We start from the raw sequence: 21,172 nt of genomic DNA, 5'->3' as shown, positions 1-21,172 counted from the left end.
CCCACGGGATTTGCCCTTGCCTTTCCATCCCCTACCTCCATTTCTCTGTCGCGTCCTCCATCAGTTTTTTTTTTTTTTTTTTTTTTAAACCTCTGTCCTGCTGAACAAGTGAGATTTACTGGTTTCTAAAGTGGGAGTCCATCCACAGTACTGGGACGACTGGAGAGATGTGATGTAAGGGCGGCGGTGGTGGTGGTGGGGGGGGGGAGTTGGCCCCCAGGGAGAGTCAACGGGTGATTTATATGTAGACATTTCTCCACATGTGTTCGGCCGCCGCTCCAATTAACACCTCCACCAATCCGTGGCCGCGCTTGACAGGTGCTGAGTCCTACAGAGGGCAGAGTGTGTTCATTAGCCTCGGCTGTGTTTGCTCGTGCCGATTTAGCGAATTCAAATATTTTGCTGTGTTCTTTAGTGATTTCTGGGTCATTTGTCGCTGCAGTGTTTTCTCAGAAGTTTGGTAATTGCGAAAACAAACACAGTGAGTCAGGCAATTTTTTATTTTTTTCTTCGTAATTCACAAACACATCCAGCCTGCCACATTTCAAAACAAGGCCTGACTTGTCCCCCCCCCCCCCCCCCCTGGGCAATTTCTTTCCGTCTTTACACAGCCTTTCCTGTCAGAGTGATTGATGTGATGGAGGAGGTCTGACTCTGATTGCTCACTCCTGTCCCTCTTTTTCCTCCAGGGGGCGTGATAGACAAGGACCTGCGCCACTACCTCAACCTGCGCTTCCAGAAAGGCTCGGTGGACCACGAGCTGCAGCAGATCATCCGGGACAACCTCTACCTCCGCACCGTCCCCTGTGAGTTTTCTCTACTGTGCCTTCCCTCCAAGTACACCTCTGTGTCACCTCTGCTTTAAGCACTCACATTTGAGTCGGGCCCGGACTCTCCGGGGTCCCAGAAGACTTCAGGTTGACCGTGTCGGGATGTGTTTGTGTTGATTTTGACAAAGAAATGGAGTTAGATAGATGACTCTCAGACTTGGAATAAACTGTCAAATCTAAAGGAGACGATGCTTGCATGGTCCATGCTCCAATAACATTAGGCACTACATTCCCCAAAATGCAACTCAGTAAATTGCTTCTCTACACCTTTAACATCAACAGTTTGGCTTTGTGGACCACCGTTTGAAAAATCACTTTTATTGTCGGGTCCTATATGAATCTCTTATTTGTCCTTTCAGGTCAAAATCAAACTTAGAAACATTATGCTTTTATTTTTGGCTGACACGGTTCATTTTTGTAAAAGCATCATCTCTCTTAAGTTGACAAATCAACCATGACTCGAGGCCAAGTCGTTTACTCATCTGGATGAGAAATCTTGACTCATGTCGATGTGGAGTTTGAACAGCTGCCCCGTGCGGACTCACTCTGCTGATAAGTTCTGTCAGATATGTCTGAAAGCTCAACGAGCTATTACGTAATTTACTAAATCTTCAGTCACAGTTTACCACAAACTCATGGAAGCACAGCCAACCTGAGATCAAGTTACCCAGCAGATGAGTACCGGTTGCCTTCTTCTGCTGCAAGGAGAAGTTGCAATATGTTGTGACTGTTGACTGTATATAAAAATGGACAGAGTGTCTGTGTCTCCTTCGATTGTGCTAAAGTGAAGCCAAAAGAACAAGTTTGGACATATTGCACTGAGGGTGTAATTTGGAACCAAGACATGAGTGGAAGGTAGCTGCCAAATCCACGTCTCACCCCTAACTTACCAATAAAGCACCAAAGATTCGACCCATCTGTTAACATGGAGAAGGCAGGTTTTATTCCCTATTCTGCTGCCGGTCAGCAGGGGGAGCGCCACATATTTTGGCTTCACTCCTGTGCAGCTTTTTTTCCCCCGCCTGTCTTAATACACAGTCTATAGACTTGACCTGAGAGCAGTAAGACGACACACATGAGCACAGTAAATGGGGGCACGGGGGGGGGTCAGTGACCTTCCATAAAGGTCAACCTGACCCGTCGCCTTGATTGTGATTTGTGTACAGTTACGGCTGAGGCCTGTACATAATGAGATACCTTCCTGCCCTTTGTTGCTGTTGGCTCTGTTTGTCGTGCTCATCAGGTAGCCGCTGAAGTGTTGCTTCGATTCTTTAAATTGAAGTGCTGACTGCAGGCCTCTGTTAGCAACATTTATTGCATCACAAGAGAGAGAGACGCAGCTAAACGAGTAAGTGCGATGTTCACAATCAAAGATAAGATTCAGAAGGTGGATACTTGGTTCTGAAACTCAACACTCAAAGTTATTGGGGTCTTAAAGCTCTGTGTGTGTGTGTGTGTGTGTGTGTGTGTGTGTGTGTGTGTGTTCTTGTGCTTGTGTGGCCTTTATTGGGTGGGTGTGGGGGGGGGGGGGGGAACTTTCAGTAAACTTTGATTTTCTGATGTAAAATCCATGTTCTCCTGATTCCAATTTGCCATGTGTCTGCTGAACATCCCCTCCGGTCAATGAGCTGTGATTTTAAAGGTGTTTCTGTGTTCCCTCGCTCTTATCTGTTGCGTAGTGTTTGTGTGTTAGCGCTGCATTAGCCTCGCTTTGCCATTAGGCCCAGCTGTCTGGTGGCCAACTCTCCCCTGAATCCTTAATGGGAGGTGCTTTCTTCATGGCCAGGAGCAGGCAGATTTTTACTGGAGCCCCCCCCCCCTCCCCACCCCCCTGTTCCTTTTCAGCCTGCCTCCCTGCACAGAATACAACAGCAGCTATTTGTTTGCAACAGGAACATCATTTTCTCTGATAACCACTCACCAGGCCGCTAGCCGGTGAGGCATTGGAGATAGAGGGAGAGGTGAAACAGTAAAGAGCTGGAACAAATGGGCGAACAAACAGAAGAAGAGGAGCACAAAAGGGAGATGGAGGGACAGGAGGGGAGACATGATGGGAGGACACAGGCTATGATAATGATGTGGGGAAACGGACTTCAGATAAACCATTGCACTGAAAGAGAGCGTAAAGGGAGGTTAATTTGTGCATTAGCGAAGCAGCAACAATGGGCCCCAGTGCTGCTCACAGTCATGACTGGGCTGGGCTGTTTGTATAATGAACTCATGAATGGACCCATGCATGTTGGGTACAGAAACACAGTATTCAGTCAAACCCCGCGTTCAAACCACTTTCTTCTTTTTGCTTGATGGATTATCTAACAGACGTGTGCATCCACTTTGACCCGGCCGCTCCAAATGAAAGGTCCAATAATGAAGGTAACTTGACATTAAGCTCAGGGACAAACTGGTGGTGTGATAGCTGGATAGAATGGCAGGTATACACCTGATTAGGTGGAGTGAAACCAAGCGGACACTGACTGAAACAATAAACTAGAGCCTTGGAGCTCTTTCATTTCATAGGTTAAGATTAGAAAATCCAAATATCGGATTTTTGAGGCTGAAAGGAAAGATATCCCCCCCTTAGTTTTCTAAGTAGTGAGTCTTTACATTTGTTCAGATTTTCTGTCTGTCACTGAGGCTCAGTTTCTTTCTCTCTAACTGTTAGCCTGTGGTGGCTAAGCTAATGGCACAATGATGGAGGTGGCAGCGTCAGTCTCTGAGTGGGTAAATGCCGGAGAGAGAGGACAACCGAAAGACTTTCCAAAGGGAGCGCCGCGTACGTGAAAGCGACCACATGTGGAGACTATCAGGCTCTGAACTTTGATTTAAGATCTCATCCAGGTGTGATTGCCTACCCAACCTGTCCAAAGGTTATCTCACTAAAAATCAGATCAGCCATTATCCGAGTGCTGCGTTCAGATGAAGATCATATGTTAATACCGCGTGTTAAAAGAGTCACACATGGACAAATCTGGGCGCAAAAAGAAGAAGAAGAGCACTCGCAAACGGATGTCTGATGAGGTCTTTAAGTGATGAATCAAAACGTGAGCCGTCAGGGTCAAGTAGAACTCAAAGTTATAGATCCTGGAGTGGTTCATCACAGCAATTTAAACCTCGCCTTTGAGAGGTAGAGGAGAGACATCTTTCAGGCGAGATGGAGGCTGACGGGCAGACAGTCGCAGACTCGCTGCCACACATACCAATGGAGGATCTGGGATGGAGTCGGCCGGGGCAGCTAAGGCCGTGCCAGCTCTTAGACAAATTGCCTGGTTGAAATCCAAGGTCAGAGCGTTAATAGCCTGAGCCCATGTGAAATCAGGCCTATCGTCTGGTAATCCACACAGATTTGATGGGGGAGATAGAGAGCGGAGAAGGAATGAGGGGTGGAGGTGAGTCTTTATGCCTAACTGGGCTATACAGATTGAGCACGGTTGAATTATTTAGGTAAAATTGAAAATGGAAAATGTCGGCAATTAGGTATATAGATTTTTATGAATTGACTTTCACACAGTTTAAAGCATACTTATTTATAGGCAGTGCTTTCATTGGGAGTCTTTATAGCCTTAAGAGAAATATTTTAATGATCTTATATCTGAGGGTTTAGCACGTTTTCATTTCGTGTCAGATTTAAAGCAAATTAACTTCACAGTTCATCAAGTTATATAATGCATATGAACCAGTACATCAAAGGTCTTCCTTCCTGATAACCCTAACCCATGAGGTCATCAGGTTTAAATGTTGTATTCCTCTTGTTTTAGGTTGGTTGTGATTGGTGGCCCTTCTCTTTTTCTTTCATTCTGGTTGTTCATCCCCCACACACACACACACACACACACACACACACACACACACACACACACACACACGTCTTCACATTGTTCTGAGCTCTCCCACGACACAGTAAAGCACTTAGCCAGGAGCTGTGTGTGTGTGTGTGGCGTGTGCCTCGGTGTGTGAATGATGGAGCTCATGATTAAGAGGGTGAAGCGCAGGTAAAAAGGTGAAACGAGTGTCTCACTTACATTTTCCCTGACAATTCACACAGCTGCAGTCAGAAGCCTGTCACAACCAGGGGGACCTTTTTTGGTGCTCAGTCTTTTCTTTTGTCGTAGATGTTAAAGGTACGGTTCTCTGCGTGAAGGTTTTCCTCCAACAGACCAAAGACAGACAGACTGTCAGGTTCATGAGCGACTCTGAGTTAGTGGAGCTGTGAGTGGTTGTGTGTCTCTGTACTCAACCAATGACTGCTGAGGCTTTCCCCCATCTCTCGCCTACACTGGGCTCCACCTGGACCCATTAGCTAAATGGACTGATTAGTGGCTCATTCCTTCAAAGATTCCTGCAGTTAGAAAAACATGTCAGGTTCAAAGCATGCTAAAGATTAGCTTCATCACATTTAATGAATGAGCCCTTCAGATTTAAAGCAGCATTGGTTAAACATTTTTTTTGATCATGTGACTCCAAAGTAATTTTCTGTAAGGGTCTTCAATCAATCAATTTTATATTTCCATAGCGCCAGATCATAACAAATGTTATCTTATTAAAGGAGCAGGAAAAGATCTTCCTCATTGTTATGTTACTAAAGAGAATGGGATGCAGGAAGGATTCCTCCTTTTGTATTCCTCGACTTCCTGTTCCACACTTCCTCGCCGCTGAGGTGAAGGTCGGAGCTGGCCGTGCGTGAACGAGGACGGCGGCGGTTCGGACACAGTCCGCTGGTGGCGGCTGGGCGTCAGGGACGTCAGGTGGTAGTCTCGGGCCTCTTCTTGTGGTCACTCTTCTTTTTCTCTTCTCTGCCAAAGTCTTCTTCATGGTCCAATCGCCTCAGCTTTGCTCTTTATGTCCAACTTGAACTGGTAACAGGAAGTGTGGGTCCTCAGACCCTCAACTCAAGTCAGTGTACAATGACATTCATCTGGAAGCTTGTGTTGTATATTCATACTGAACACCCATTGTGTTTCCCTGACCCAGAGGTTAGAAATACATGTACTCAACTATTTTAATGAACTAAAGATGAATGAGTCATTTCACACAAAGCTTGACTGACTCATAGGCCATGATTCATAAAAATCTAAAAGGAATGATGGGGACTGCTTGATATAAGTGGTATGAATGGAGTCGTCCATAATAAGATGTGCAGTGAAGCCGTTCATGTCAGCACGTCGATAGAAATGAAATGCAAAGAGACGAACGGTCTAATGCAGCTCTGAACATCAACCATACGGCAGCATCTTTACGGGCTGCCAACGCTCTATCAGTGTATTGCCCAAGCATAAACGGCAACCATTCACACCATGATGCTTTTGGCTCTCGTATAAAACAGCATGGCTGCCACGTTAAAAGGAGCAAAGTGGTTTGATAACAGAATAGAGAGCTTTAAACGGAAGCTTCCAGTGAACATCAGCTAATGGAGCTTTAAAGTTTATGAGCGGTGTCATTGGATGTTCCCACATCTGTCTTTAAAGTGCGCGAGTGCGTGTCTGTTTTCCTGCTTTGTTGCCCTGCGTGACTCTGATCTCGTCCACATTTATCCACGTGTGTATTTGTTGTGCTTTAGCCTTGACACGCATGCACAAACAACGTATGCTTTAACAGCAGGAAGTGGTGGTTGAGTGTGGGAGTTAATGGGTAGTTTGATGCCCGCGGGGGGGCATTGAGTTTTGGTTAATGGCCGGGGCAAGTGTGCACGATACTGATGGTGTTTACTAATGAGAGCGAGGCAGCTCGTCCATCTGTCTGCACGCAGTTGTTGGTTTGATCATGTTGGAGTCTTGCGGCAAAGCAGGCAATACGATCGTCAGTCTGCCTCGCACCTCGTATCTCTCTGCTCTGCTGCACCGTCCCTATCTTTGCTCCTGCTTTTGTTTCATCAGCTCTCACTGCAAAATCTCCTTTTTTTTTTTTTTTTTTGTATGTGCATTCACATGTTAGAAACGAAATACCTGACTGAGTGCGTTCTGTTCTGTTCTGCACGATGTGACGCTCGGCCGAAAAGTCTAAAATGAAATCCCTGGGAGCGAATACCTGAAACTGTCCCTTCTTCCCTCCCATAGTTTGTCACAGGTCTGTGTTTCTGTTGAATAGCCTTAAGTCTGATGGATGACAGTAATAATCAAGGCAATAAAAAAGACTAACAGCTCCCCGATGCCCTGTCATTCATTATTTAGGATCCCTGTTAAAAAGACAATAAATACTACAAGTGTGAGCTTCAAAGACGCGGGGGGGGGGGGGCCTCACGGTGGAGCTCCGACATGGGGCCCCAGCTTACAGATAGATGATAAGCAGGTCGGGGGCTTCTTAGATTGCGGTGATTAATTACAGTTGATAGTTTTGTTGTGTTGTTGAAGGAGGAAGAACAGATCACACACTGCTTGTGTGTCTCCTTCTCGGGGAAAAAAAAAAAAAAAAGGGGTGGAGCTAATCAGCCAGATACGCTTCCCTCAGCTCACCTCCTCTCATCTCCCCATTTACTCTGTGTTCTCTTTATTTTCTCCCCTCATTGACTCATTGAATTGGAGGCAGAGTGGGTTTCCATGGCAACAATTTCCACTCCCCCCCCCCCCCCAATCTGCGTCAAAGGGCTCGGCGACTTAAACTCTCATGCCGTTTTCTTTTTCCTATCCTCCACCTCTCCGTTCCCCCCCCTCCGTCATATTTCTGCAAATAGAGACAGCAGGATTAGAGAAGTCTGGGATAAAATTTTTAAAAAAAAAAGGCGGACACCTGCAACACATCTTGGTTGTGGGTGTTTGAGTGTGTATGTGTGTGTGTGGTGGTCTGAGGTGATGGGATGTGTCAGGGATTGACTGGCAGGGAGGGACACAGATGTAGATGCACCGGTTGGCGAGCTTGACACAGTTTGGCGCGCGCAGCCTGAAGATGTCTGTGAAATGTGCTCCCTAATTGGCTTTCATCACACACAGACACTGCTCCAAATTCCACCTGCCACCCGCCCCTCTCTTTACAGTAATGTTGTGAGACAGACAGAGTAATGAGTCGGGCCTCCTGTGGTCCCCTTGATAAAGTTGTCATGAGAACAACCTGCGTCGTCCTTGATATAATGCTCAAAGGAAAAGAGGCAGATGGCTGTCCACCAATCAGTGTGGTCCTGCTTAAGTCTTGATAAAGTAGCACACTGTTGCTCATTGGTGGGTTACGTTGGGTCCTTTACGGTAATTTGATGTATAGAAATCAAATCGATTGATTCATCTGGTTTTCTACTGTCAGAAACAAGTTTTACTTTCGTGACAAATGTAGCCGACGAAATCTGTTTGAAGAACTTCCAGCTTTGTTGCAGACTGCTTGCTCATCGGTGGTGTCATTAAAAGTAATCATTCAAAAAGTGCTCAAAAATGAAAATTCAAGTATCCCAATATTTGAAACAAGTATCTGTGTAAAACATTGGGACGTGTGGACCAACCTGGAGGCCCTTTCCTCACGCAGGATACAAAACTATAGAGTGAGTAACCCTTCATTGTTTTGAATAAGATCTAAAAGCACTGACAGCTAAGCAGCGGCGTCTCAGTGGAACTCTTCTTCACCTTCTTGCTTCCATGACGTGTGACAGCCCGACGACTCTTCCAGGAATAAATCCACAAGGGCGGCGGCGATAGAAAATGACAGCTCCTTTAAGTTTGAAATCAAAACCGGTGGGTACGAGAGCGAGGAATGGACTTTGACTCACCTAATTGTGTCGGCAAAGAGAAGTCTGAGTGTGTCTTATTCACCACTGAGCTCCGAGTACAGAGAGGGGAAAAAAGAAGAAATCAGCTCAGGTCAATCAGAGGTGGGACATTTCTCCTGGTGTGGTCTGTAAGTGTCCGAAAGCAACGTGCAACTGTAAAGATTCAAACAAACTCTCGTACTATCAAGTTCTCTCGAAGGATAATTGGTGGACATTGGGGACACTTGATCGCCCCTCTCTCCTGTGGGTCGACTACAGTTATTACCTCCATCCTTTTCGACCAAAAAGAACCAAAAAAAAACTCAGCTGAAAACTCCCTTTTCATTAAACGCCCTTCCAGTGTTGTGTTTTCAACCCTCGCCCTCAGTGTTTTCCCAAACTGTACTCTCTCTCGCCTTATCTCTCCTCTAAATGCCTGGTATCCATTTTTGTTGTATGGTGCAGAGAGCAGCAGTAGACACACCGTAGTTCAGCATCCAGCCCACGATGTGCTGCCCTTATCTCCGGAAAGGTAAATTGAACTGCAAACGTTGGGCCATCATTTCAAACTCAGCCCTTACTTCACCGACGACTTTTATCCTCCTTTTTTTTTTTTGTCCCCGCAGAATTTAGTGTGGATATCAGAAGCAACTTGAAAGGCCTGAAACATTAAGAGCGATGATTCACGAAAAAGACAACTGCAGTGAGCCATTTAGATCTTTTTATTTTTTTTTAATATATATAAATGCTGCTTTAAGTGGCAGGGAAATATTTGCCTTATTGCAGAGATCAGGTAACAGCCATGAGTACAAAGAAGCTAACTGTTTAGCTGTCTTGTACCCCAAGCTCTAACAAGTTTAAAGAAATGAATGCATGTCCTTGTTTCATTTAGACGTTGACAAAAGAAGCATCCAATGAATAGCCCCTTTTTTTTTCTTCTACATTTTAAATGTAGGCGAAGGCGGCCAAAAGCTACATGCATTATATCGCTGAATTAAAGTCATTAAACCTCTCAAAACAAATGAAGCAGCTCTCGATACCCAAAGCTCAGAGACTCTCTGTGTTAGCACTCAGCTGTTCAACAGCTATAGTGGATGGTATTTCATTGTTATTATTATTGCTTTGAATAACGTCTAGGCAGCTGCAGTCATCGCTTCTTTCACATTCTTGCAATCCGGTAGATGCCTGCTTTCTAAGTGTCGCTTTCAGATGGTTCATCTTTTTAGTTTTTAGTGTGCTGCCCGTTCGGAAGTCGTACGCAAAGTGGACACTTTACTTCTTCTGCAGACTGAAATGGTGGTACGACCCATGAGGCACACAAGCACTTGTCCTTCAGATTCTACAAAATAATTTCCTTCCCCAACTCCCCCGGGGAATAATATATTTGTATGCTTCTTTGTTGTGCATGGCCTCCTTTGTTGTCCTTGATGAGTCTGGCTAAACAGACTTGCTAATTGCATCACCTCTGCTAGCAACTGACCCATCATGCTGACGGAGGTTGCTGCTACATTGATTGATTTGGTTCAGGCGTTAATAAACTTGACAGCCGAAATGACCAACCCATGTTTTTTTTTTGTTTTTTTTTAAGTAGGAAGAGAATTTCAAGTCACTTTGATTGTTGTCCACTGTCTGGGAAATCTCTCTGTGAGCTGTGGAAATATGGCCGCAAGCTAACGGTAAGGCTGAAACTAAAGAAGCTAAGTTGGTTTACGTTAGCTTCATAAGATGGTTAAAAAAAGATTTCCTCTGTTGACCTTTAAATCTTTTATTAGCTTAATTCTTTGAAAAATACATTTTATGACGTACTGATTCTGTGTTAAAATACTGAAGTGTTGAATGTGTGAAAAAGATAGCCTGCTCAAAGACTGAAGCTAAAGCTGCACGGTCAAGCTAGCAACCCCCAGATTAAATATGTCATGGTTGCTATGCTTTCAATTAAAATTGGCCGATTGCTTCCATGGGCTACCGTCAGTTAAACTGGGTGCTGTGGCAGACGCACATAATGATTAGCTTTTCTTGGTTCTGAGTAAGATGACAAATGTTCAGTCCTGTTGGTTTAAACGCTCATATCATACAAACAGAAGTATCTGTGACATTTTAAGTATCCTGTCAGCCTCCTTCCATCGCTGCCTGACTGGTGGATCAGGCTGTTACAGACCGACGACAGGGAGGTGTGTTTGATTTGGTCCACAGAGCAGCTCGGGGACATGCAGACCTCCAGCCTTAATATTCATGGCCAGAGCCTTTGTGACTTAAAGGCCATTTCTTTGGCCAACCCTGAGCCCAATACATCCTCCTTTAGTGCTGCTGCCCGCTCACAAACACTCAGCCAGGAAATCTGTTATTCTGTATTCAGCTGTAATATCATAAATTATGACCAGAGGAAGACATTACTCTGATTTTAACTACTGTTAACATCTTAATCTTGTGTCAAGGTCAGAACTGGGAGGGAAAACTCGACTAACAGATCATAAATCTATAGAAATAAATCTGCAAGGTAAACAGCCCAGTCTGCTGTCCTTTGTTTTGTTTCTTAGCCCCAAAGGTTCGTCAACGTAAGAGTTTCAAAAGGTTCGCTTGTAGTCGTAGCAGAACAATCATAAATGCTAAAACATCGACAGCTCCACTGGCTGTCATTTGGTTTTCTTGTAACCTTTGGACCAAATTGCTTTTGAAGAATTTAAATGATCTCTGTAGATCATGAAATGTGATTAGGTTATATCTGCAGAAATCAACATTTATATCACTTTTTAAATAAGCATCAATAATAAGTTACTGGAATTTTTCCAGACTTTACTGTTGACCGTTGTTGCTTGTTTAACTGTAATGTTTGAATACCAACCTTGAAAAATGGGAATAAATTAGAATAAAAAGTTGGTTACATTGTTTGGTAATAGCTTCACAGGTCGATAACGTTACGACGTTCACCTGCAGCTTGCATTGCTGCCCAGAAGTGTCGGGAAGTATTTTGAATATTTTTCTCGTATTTGCAAACGCCTCTTTCCAATGGAAAATTCTCTTCACTTCCTTTCCGCCCTTCTGTTGTACACCGGCCTTGAAACGAACACAGTTTCCGTTGTAGCGATTAGCGCCATTCATCGCGGAGACTGGAGCAGTCAGAGCGGCAGGAGACGGAAGAAGAAAATCCCCAGGGTCCGTCTCATTAGAGACAGTTTCACTGTGACAATTCTCCTGTCTTAGCAGCATTAAGCTTCACCATCCCTCATGCTAATTACTGGGGCTGGATGAGTAATTGGCTCCTCTTGGATGCTAAAGCCAAGAAAAAAGGAAGAGACTGAGGAGGGGGGAAAAAAAAACGGGCAACAGTAAAATCCAGAAGAAGAAAAAAAGAGGAAAGGTTTTTCTAAAGCAAATTGAGCGCTCATTTTTGTGTTCACACATCATTTTTCGAGGCCTAGATTAAGAATCATTCGCAATTAAGTCATGCTTTCCAGTTCTGTCTGGCAGCCTTTCCTTTATTTTTTAAGGACAATATTTGTTCCTTCCTTCCTCCCTCGGGTTTTTTTTATTATCTTCAGGCAAATAAGTCTGGAAACGGCAGACAACACAAAGGTGTGTGTTCACCTGGGCTGACCACAAATGATGCCTGTAGGGTTGTCTGAGAATTTGGCTACAGACATGTAAACCCCGTCTTGCTGCTGGGGTTGACTTTGACCATCATTGTCCTTGTAATATTAAAGCAATAATTTAGTCAATGAGGTCCCTGTATGGAGAGTCCAAACTCTCCGAGGCTTTAGGTAATAGCAGGACAACTGCTTCGTCTGCTCGGGCTGCGTGCTCGCACAGACGCATCAGAGCTCCGACTCTGTTTATCCAAGCCTCTAATGAAATATTCCATCTTTGCTATATCAGTGGGATGGGGAATTGAATGTGCAGAGGTTGCTATGCTATCTCAAACTGCGACCTGCTGAACGAGGCAAAGCTTTCTGAATGTCATTATCATTACAGACAGGATGATTTGCAGGCAGCATAAATAACCTCAACACACTACAAGTATTCAATTTGAAAGATAATGAGTTTACAACAGAAAGGCTATGTGTGCACTTATCTAAAATGGCAATGCTACGCTTTGAATTGGATGGAGTAAAACCTGCTTTAACATATTTGATGTTCAGGCTCAGCTCGATACTGATGCGTCTTTTAAAGATGACAGTGCACATCTGTAATTGTAACAGATCTAATATATCAGATGCTGATGGGTTTTTTTTATATTCTGAAGCTTATGGTGCAATGCAGCAAATGTCATCGGGAGTCATTCTTATCTTTAAATTGAACAAGACGCAATGACGTTTGTATTCCTGATGGCATGAGTAATAGTTTGGGTACGGAAAGTTGACCGACCTTGAAGCACGTCGTTGACAATACTGAAGCTTGACTTTTGAGCTGTTTTTAAGGCAGAGCTGAGAGGAGAAACACACAGTTTGTACTGGGATTCTGCTGGGAGTTATGGCGGGAACGTGGCCCTGGAGGACGCTTTCCTAAAGTCATGACACGTCTGCCTCAAGTGACATCACGAGAGTAATCTTTGATCTTACCGAGTTTCTTGATCAGAAGTGTACGATTTGAAGGATTTGATTGTTCTTGGCCAACAAAAGTCATTCAGATTCAAAAATAGCTGCCTTCTGCGTCTATTTAAAGACACAAGATAAGAATAAATATTGCTGAACGTTTACTGGGAGCAGTAGAACCTCTTGTAGATCGATATCTAGCAAAGTTAGACGTGTTTTTAGTTTCTTAGTATCTGCTGTAATTAAAGCTCCTGTAACATTAGTTGGTTGGTTCTTTGGACGAAACGGTACGTCGGATTTTTGTCAGGCGTAAATATCGATAAAAGTCCAAAAAGTTTTCCTGCTGTCCTTTAACGGTCTTTAACTGGATGTTTGGGGTTTTTTGGATTTTAAAAAATGGCTTTGTGCTGTTCATCACTTTGTCTGACGCAGACCCGGGGTGAGTGGTTACAGCCTTTATCTTTACACTAATGGTCTGCTTTGCTTTATAAAGAGGCATCAACACTGATAACAGTCTGTTTCATCGCCACAAAAATACTCTTCACAGGAGCTTTAACGTCGATCGATTGGATGGATGAAACACTGTGATCATTTTTTTTCCTGGTACTTTTATTCCAACCTGGCAACCCTGCCTTCCCAGGCGTACCTGGGAGTAGCGATGAAAAACTCCAGATGCTTGTTGCCACGGTGCTAACATCCACACTCACATCATGTTAAGGAGCTCAAACACCTCACAATGATTCCACGGTTTACAAACACATCATGCCAGAGGAGAATTCAACACTGATAGCAAATGAACAGCAAGGCTAGATCAGCGTCTCTCACCGTGTTCAGCACATTATCTCCGCATGGCCTTTTGTGTGTATCTTGGGTTTTTCTTTTTTTTGTCTTTTTCTGTAGTCCTACCGTGCTCCACAATCTCTCCACTGCACCACATTAAAAGAGAAAACAGGCAGTTGCTGAATGTTCATGTTATCACCGTGCAGGCCGGCGAGAGGGGGATTCTGCAGTGTCATGTTTTCCCCGCTGCGTGTTTCTATAAAATGCACACAAAAGTTCACACTCTGTCCACCTCTTCCGATCAGATTACCAGAGAAAAATAAAATACAAGTCAGTTTATTTGCTTCAGCTCTGCCTTAGCTCCCTCCCTTACTATCTGCTCTCCTCGATTGTGTTTGCTTTGTTTTGCAGTTCGCTCCAGTGCACCGTAAGACGCCTTCCCTCGCTCCAGGTTAGATTGTTATACTGATCGACAAAGAGCAAGCGCGTGTTTTCGTTTGTTTGACAAGAGCAGCGCACCTCCCCAGACAAACATGTGATGCACTCAACACAGTCGGACAAATAAAAAGGCATCACAGACAGACACAGTTGTTGTTTTATCGTAGTGCTGGGGAACGAATGGATGTCCAGAACCAGAAATGAATAAAAGTGTCGGGTTATAGTAGGATCTGTTTGGATCTGATTTCAGGCGGACAAAAAAAAAAAAATCCCATCAAACCTTTTCATTCAAGCACCAAGTCTGCTTATTTTTAGCTGCTTCTAAACGTCTATTGACAATGGAAGATAACGTCACGTCCAGCAGATTATATGAAATGTAGCTACAATAGACGAGAAGATCATGCTTACACACAGATGCCACGATTAAATGCCGAGACAATCGGGCAAAATGTGCATGGATGTGTTTGGTGGTGCCACTTTTAAATAGCTTCTCCCTTTTATAGGGAAGTAATCGTTCATTGAAAGACATGCTGGTATACTGTGGTGTAAATAAACCTCGGTGGTTCGATTGGAAAAGGCTCGTTGGAGACGCAAGCGACCAGCCGGACTACACCGCGGATTAGGGAGAGAGTTCCCGGCGTGATGACGTGTAATGTCTGCAACAACCACTGTAGTTTCAGTTCGCTACTCATTAGCAAACACCGTTTAAAGTTCGCGGAAAAAGTTGTGGGGTCTTAGCTAACGTAGTTTAGCTCATCTAACAAAACATCAACATCTCTTCATCTTGTGTTAACCACAGATCTTATTTCAGGCGTCTAAACCCAAACCCATTCAAAATCCACATTGACTTTTAGTGGTTAGAACCACAGCGCTAAAATGCTAACTCACTTCCTGGTTTTAGGACTCAAAACGACACCAGTCTATACCAAAAGCTTAACGGCTCGACTTCTGTCCCGGTCGCTAGCAGGAGTGTACTTCATACAGACTGCACAGCGTGGACTCTGCTGAACACAATGATTGTCCATCAGAGGGCAGTGTTGAGCTTTTCCCCTCTGGAAGCCTTTAAAACAGACTGAATGCTATATAGTGGTGTGAGTTATTAATACTGACAAACTGAATGATCGCCTTGAGTCTTTCTGCTAATTTTACAGAAAGTGTTCCAGTCACTAATGGATATGATAAGGCAGCGTTAGAATCTACCAGAGCTTTCTCACATTACAATTTAATAACATTCACGGCTCTAATCACTTGTCGAATGCCGTTCCAACCAAAGGTCTGGCTGCGTGCTGCTGTTTTAACTTGATACAGTTCCAACAAACCAATCAGCTGAAAGATGCTAAAAAGAGGAGCTGAAGATTTCAGGTGGTTCTTGAAAGAACCCAGTGAGTTCTTATCTCAGCATCCGCTTCAGATGACACATTCAACCCATCGCTAACATCAACATTTAATCCAACCACTCACTGGCTAGTTACGTCACTGACACTTACCTCGGTAGAGACTGCCGCCTGTTTGCAATTACACTAAACACTCAGTATTTTCCTGTAATTCGTGGAAATCGAACCAAGAAAAAGTAAAAACAGCGAAAAGAATTCAAGAATGGTTTTAGCAGCGGCGTAAGAACCGTATAGTGAAGCCAAGTGTGGGAGCATGAGGTAAACCTTGGACGGGGAAGTTTGGTTTTGTAAAGTGAGTGCGAAGTCGTGTTTGCTCTTCCAGTCGGACACTCGAGTGCTTCAAACGTTGAACTGAATGCTGCCAGAGCGACCAAAATCAAAAGCTTTCAGAAGCAACGGGCCCTGAATGTTCCAACTCCAGCGGTTTGAATGAAGTGAGCGACCAGATGAGCTGCACCTTTAATTAAACACCACACATGTATGTGTTACAGCTGTACAAGTTTAAAAGGATATAGTTCCAGTTTTTCCCGCCTCCTCGGTCACGATGTTTAACTTTATAAAGCGTAAGTGACCGTGAGTCATTTTTAATCATGAAATCCGAATGATGATTGGACCCAGATAGAACGCACCGCCGCGCTTTAAGTGGCCCACGTGTCTGCTTGATCGTCCTTGTTTGTGCTCAGAAACTAAAAGGCTAGTTCCCTGAGGCGACACACACACACACACACACACACACACACACACACACACCTGTCACCAGAGTTGGCTTTAACACGTCTGCTTTCATTACGCTCTTTTGACAAACAAGCCCACCCTGCCCACACACATCTAAAATGCACGGGTGAACTTTAAAACTCACCCGTGTCGTAAGAAAGTCGCCCAATTCTGTCGGTGGCTGTCTTATTTTTGGATCTGTGGGCAGATGTTTGTTGTTGTTGTTGTTGTTGTTTTCTCCTGGCCTGCTTCTCGGGATGAAAGCACGACTCCAGTCTGCAATTTGTCGCATTTGCAGGTCGGCGTGTGCGGCACATTTCACAAGCGTCCCCTGACAGACAGACAGACAGACAGACAGACAGACAGACAGACAGACAGACAGAGCTGTCTTCTCTGTGCAGAGACTGTTTGAGATGCCTGGTAATAATATTGAGATTTGAGTGATGGCATCTGTGGGGACTTGATGAGAGCCAATTATGGGCCAATTATGCTGATTAATGGGATTATGGTTAGCACCTCTCCTGGTAGATCCCCACACATGCAAATAGATCCTTTTCCTGCTCAAACTCCATCTTACTCATTTGTTTCTTCTTTACTGACAATACAGTCTATGATTAGACATAGCCTTGCAAGTTTAGGTCTGATTGATGGGGATTTTTTTGGGGGCCGAGATTGGGAAGAGAAAAAATCTGAACCAGATACATCAGCTGATCATTTTCTTCAATCTTTGGTATAGTGACAGCCAGAATAGTATATCAATAGTATCAGCACACATCTTTAGAATGATTTTAGCCCTCATGATATCCCTTAGTAGATTTTCAGCTATGTGTCTATATGTTTACAGTGTTGTAGTTTTCTCTTTCTGTCACACTGCTTGGACAACTGGGAGGACAGCGTTTCGTCTTTTTCATGGACGCAGATACATGAGGAAGAAATGACAAATTAAATGAATCTTGACATCTGTGATCAAATGAGCTGATTCCGATTGTTACTGGATATGCCGTTCATCTTCTGTCCAATCAATCAGTCGGGTTCTTGTTTTCTTAACTGGGCAGTAAACACCTTTCTGTCTGTTTACAAAAGGCAGCAGTTTGACGTCTCAAAAACCTCCAAAGCAGAATTGTCTCGTGTGCTTTCACAGTTCGGGTCACCTTTCGATTTGAAGCTCCCCGACAGGGAAACAAGGTCGAGCAGAGAGAGTTTCACCGTCCTCGTGTTTTCTCTCCTCGATCCACTTCCTCTGCTTTGAGAGAAAAATGAGCTCTCCTCAGCGCGTCGTCTCCTTCACACAGAGAGACCTCGAGTCTCGTCTCCTCTGTCCGTGTCAGTTCACGTGTCCAACGCAGACATGCAGGGTCAAAGTCCGCGCCTCCTTCCTATTGTGTGTTTGTGCCGCTGAGAGCATCGTACTCGGAGATATGAAGCCTCTTCTCCTGCCAAAACCCCCGAAGCTCAGCCAGGAGTGATTTGTCTGTCAACCAGGATCCAAAGCCCCTCTGCTTCCACCGCCTCATTACATATTCATGAGACAGGAAACCCGACCAAAAAAGGACTTTATATAACCGTCTGAGCTTTTTTAAGTCAACGCTTGTATAGCATAGTGTTGGTTAGCTGCAGACACACACACACACACACACACACACACACACACACACACACACACACACAGTATTATTGCAAAAAGCACCGCACTGATTCTGGATGAGCGTCTGTAAATTTCACAAAGTTGACGGATGATTGGAGATTTTCATTACCAGTTCTTCATTCTTATGAATGGAGATGCTGATACACTTTTTGTTTTTCTTCTTCTTTAACTCTGATCTCTGAACTTTACTGCTACATATCATCAGTATCATTAATGCTGCACACTGTGTGTGTTTTTAATGTGATCTGATCTTTCCACAAGTGCATCGTGTTTATGTCCAGTATTATTTAATTTCATTTGATTGTATTTTTTTCTCCCTTTATATAATAAATGTAAAGTTGCTCATAGCTGTTTTTTTGTTATTAATGCTGTTTATATTTATTATTTTTTTTGTCTTTTTGGAGCTGATGTAATAAACACATTTTCCCCATTGGAGGATCAACAAAGTTTATCCTTAAAGATAATCATCTGAGGCAAGCCGACCATTTCAATCACAAATCACTTTATTTGTCATTTTTTAACCATTTATTCGTGGAAATCAGGGTGAAAGAAAAGACGTTGATTCCTCAAGTGAAACATTTCCGTGTGCTGCTCCTCAGTCTCGCTGTGTCGGCAGTATTCAGTCAGAATGAAGCTGAAATGATCCTTTCTTTAAACTCTAGTTGAAGCACGGTTGAATCCACGTCTTTAATAGTGCATTATTTGCCTACAGCGGAACAACACAGCCGTAGTGTGTGCAGCATGTATTGTGAACAGGCTAACAAGGTGTTCAGCTGCAGGCCGCATTCATTATTGATGCTTACACGAGGGCAGGGCGCCTCGCCACAGGAGTCAGGTAATCTCAGGTGAGTGTGTGTGTGTGTGTGTGTGTGTGTGTGTAACTCTGGCCTCTCTCTCTCTCACACACACACATATACACAGATTTCAGAGTGTAACATCAGAAAGCTCAGGATCTACACCTGTACATGTTTCGGTTTCTTGTCGATTCTGGAAAAAGAAAAAAAAACTCCTCTTGGTTTGATTTTGTGTCTGTGGGCATGTGCAACCTCTCCCCCCCACCCGGAGAGACATCGTAACCACAGCGTGACTCATTTAGGCAGCGGGCACACACTCCCTCTAATCTCCACGCTCCTCGGAGCAGAGAAACTGGCTACAGTTAGCCAATTAGAGCGCTGGGGCTGGATTAGGTGGACGAGCATTGTGCCTGAGCAGAAACAAAAAGTGATAGGAAATGCATGCACAGGCTGAACTGTTTAGCTTAAGTTTTATGCACCCACACGTAAAAATACATACATAGAAAATGAAATCCGCCCAAAGAGAAACAACTGTGCAGCGAGGGAGCGGCTGTTTTTAAAGAAGAAACAAAAGTCGAATAATGTTGATGTTTTAAGACCAAACGGCCTGCGGAGGAATCTTTGAAGGAGCAACCAAAGAGCGCGATGTGGTTAACCGGCTCTAAACAGCCTCCACCTGTCGAATTCAACGGTCCCTCCCAGAAATGGAAACCCAATGCTCCTGTACTCCAGAGGCGGTTAGCGGCCTGCTGATATTTGGAGCGAGAAGCTGGAGGAGATGTGCTGCAGTCAGAGGATACATGACACCGAGCATGCCTTATTGTTGCCTGTTGATTTGAAGACTCATCCAGGTTGAACCCGTCTCTTGAAATCACCCCCCCCCCCCCCCCCCCCCCCCCCCCCCCCCACAAAAAAGAGACAGACCTCTGAACTCTTACCCACATATAAAAACAAAAATCATCATCATATATGGGCACGTATGTGAGGACGGGGTCTCTGCTTCACCACCATGATTGAAGCGGTCTTCAAAGGAAGACACTTGAGACGTGCTTGCAGAGCTCGAATCTTTCTGTCAGGATGAATGCGCTTGTTTTGAAGAAAGAACAACCTCTGAAAAGCTGCTCCAATTCCGTGTGCACTTTTTTTAAACTTTTATTTAAATCTGAAAAAAGAAGAGGCTTCTATCATTAACGCTGTGAAGCAGACTGAGATTTATGCTCATGTTTCTTTATGAGCTTCAAAACTTAACAAGACTATCAGGATAAAGAATGCGGGGGGGGGGGGCAGTCCTTTTTATCCTACATTTCCCACAATGCCTGATAACATTTGACAGTGAAAAGAAATCAGGATGAGCTTTTCTGCTAGTATATATTACTAACACATGAACAGGAGAAAATCAGCAGAGAGACAGAACTGCTGCGTGGTGTACAGCCAGGGGCGGGTCCAGAAGGAGGTCCAGGGGTGGCCCCCTTTTAAAATGTGATTGGCCACCCCAAAATCCAAATCTGTGATTGGCTCTTTGCCTACTCAGAGCTGGAACTTAAGTAAACTTCTATTCTGTCCGTTTTCTTCACTTGTTGATGTGGTATAGTTTTTTTCAATAAATATTTTGTATTCTTTGCTTTTTATATATCAAACTGAAAGTTCCTCACAGGAGCTTTAATTCGTTTGAGGCTGATCAAATGAAAACATCAGAAAGGTCCAAACAAAACGGAACAAAACCACTGACGCATCTCAGTTCATCTTTTATTTCAATATTCATTTATTCATTTTCCAGCCATGAGTGTCCGAGCTGAGCAGAGGTTATCGTACTCATCTGTTTCCCCCTCCGCCCTTCTCTCGCTCGTCTGCTGCTTTGCTGGCTCTCTGCGGCTGGAGCAGTCCGACGCTTTAGCCCAATCAGCTTTAATGTCACCGCCTGCTCCTGTGACATTTGTGCTCAAAGGCTGTTTTTCACTTGACTGTTGACAGAAGTGAGAGAGGCACAGTGGCAGCGAGCACGCCGCTGATGCGCGCTGTGTGTTTGTCCATCGAGAGCCTCTTAATATTAGCATTCTGGGGCGGCAGCTTCCTGACACTGTGTTCCTTCACGCCTCTCCGAGAGGATTTCCGACACTCTCTTTCTCTGTCTGCCTCTCTCCATCACCGTCTCTCTCGCCTGCTTCCAGACACCAGCAGCCTCATTTTCTTCCACATCGCCATGGAGACAGACGTGATGTCAGCAATGGTCTGCGGCGGGATAAACTCGTTTCTTTTTCTCCGCAATCAGAATCCCCCTAAAGCTCATTAAAGTGCATCATTAGCCCTCTGGACCACCTGCTGCAAAAAAACCAAAGTGTTGTCCCAAGAAGCATCAATCGATAAACTCCCAGATGGAACAGGACATCT

The 21,172-nt window shown here is 44.3% G+C and overlaps 1 protein-coding gene across 5 annotated transcripts in view; it reads left to right on the top strand.

The window, feature by feature from the left end:
* magi2a (membrane associated guanylate kinase, WW and PDZ domain containing 2a) overlaps positions 1-21,172 on the top strand; it is a 228,380-nt gene that overhangs the window by 91,381 nt on the left and 115,827 nt on the right. For all 5 annotated transcript variants that reach the window (XM_079335271.1, XM_079335274.1, XM_079335273.1 and 2 more), the window contains one exon: positions 690-806. In XM_079335271.1, the coding sequence (XP_079191397.1) occupies positions 690-806 (117 nt within the window). The remainder of the gene's footprint in view (positions 1-689; positions 807-21,172) is intronic.

The sequence above is a fragment of the Symphodus melops genome, assembly GCF_947650265.1.
Source record: "Symphodus melops genome assembly, chromosome: 22".
In the NCBI taxonomy this organism is placed as follows: Eukaryota; Metazoa; Chordata; class Actinopteri; order Labriformes; family Labridae; genus Symphodus; species Symphodus melops.
Note: the sequence above shows the minus strand (reverse complement) of the source record. Positions and strands in the feature narration are given on the sequence as shown.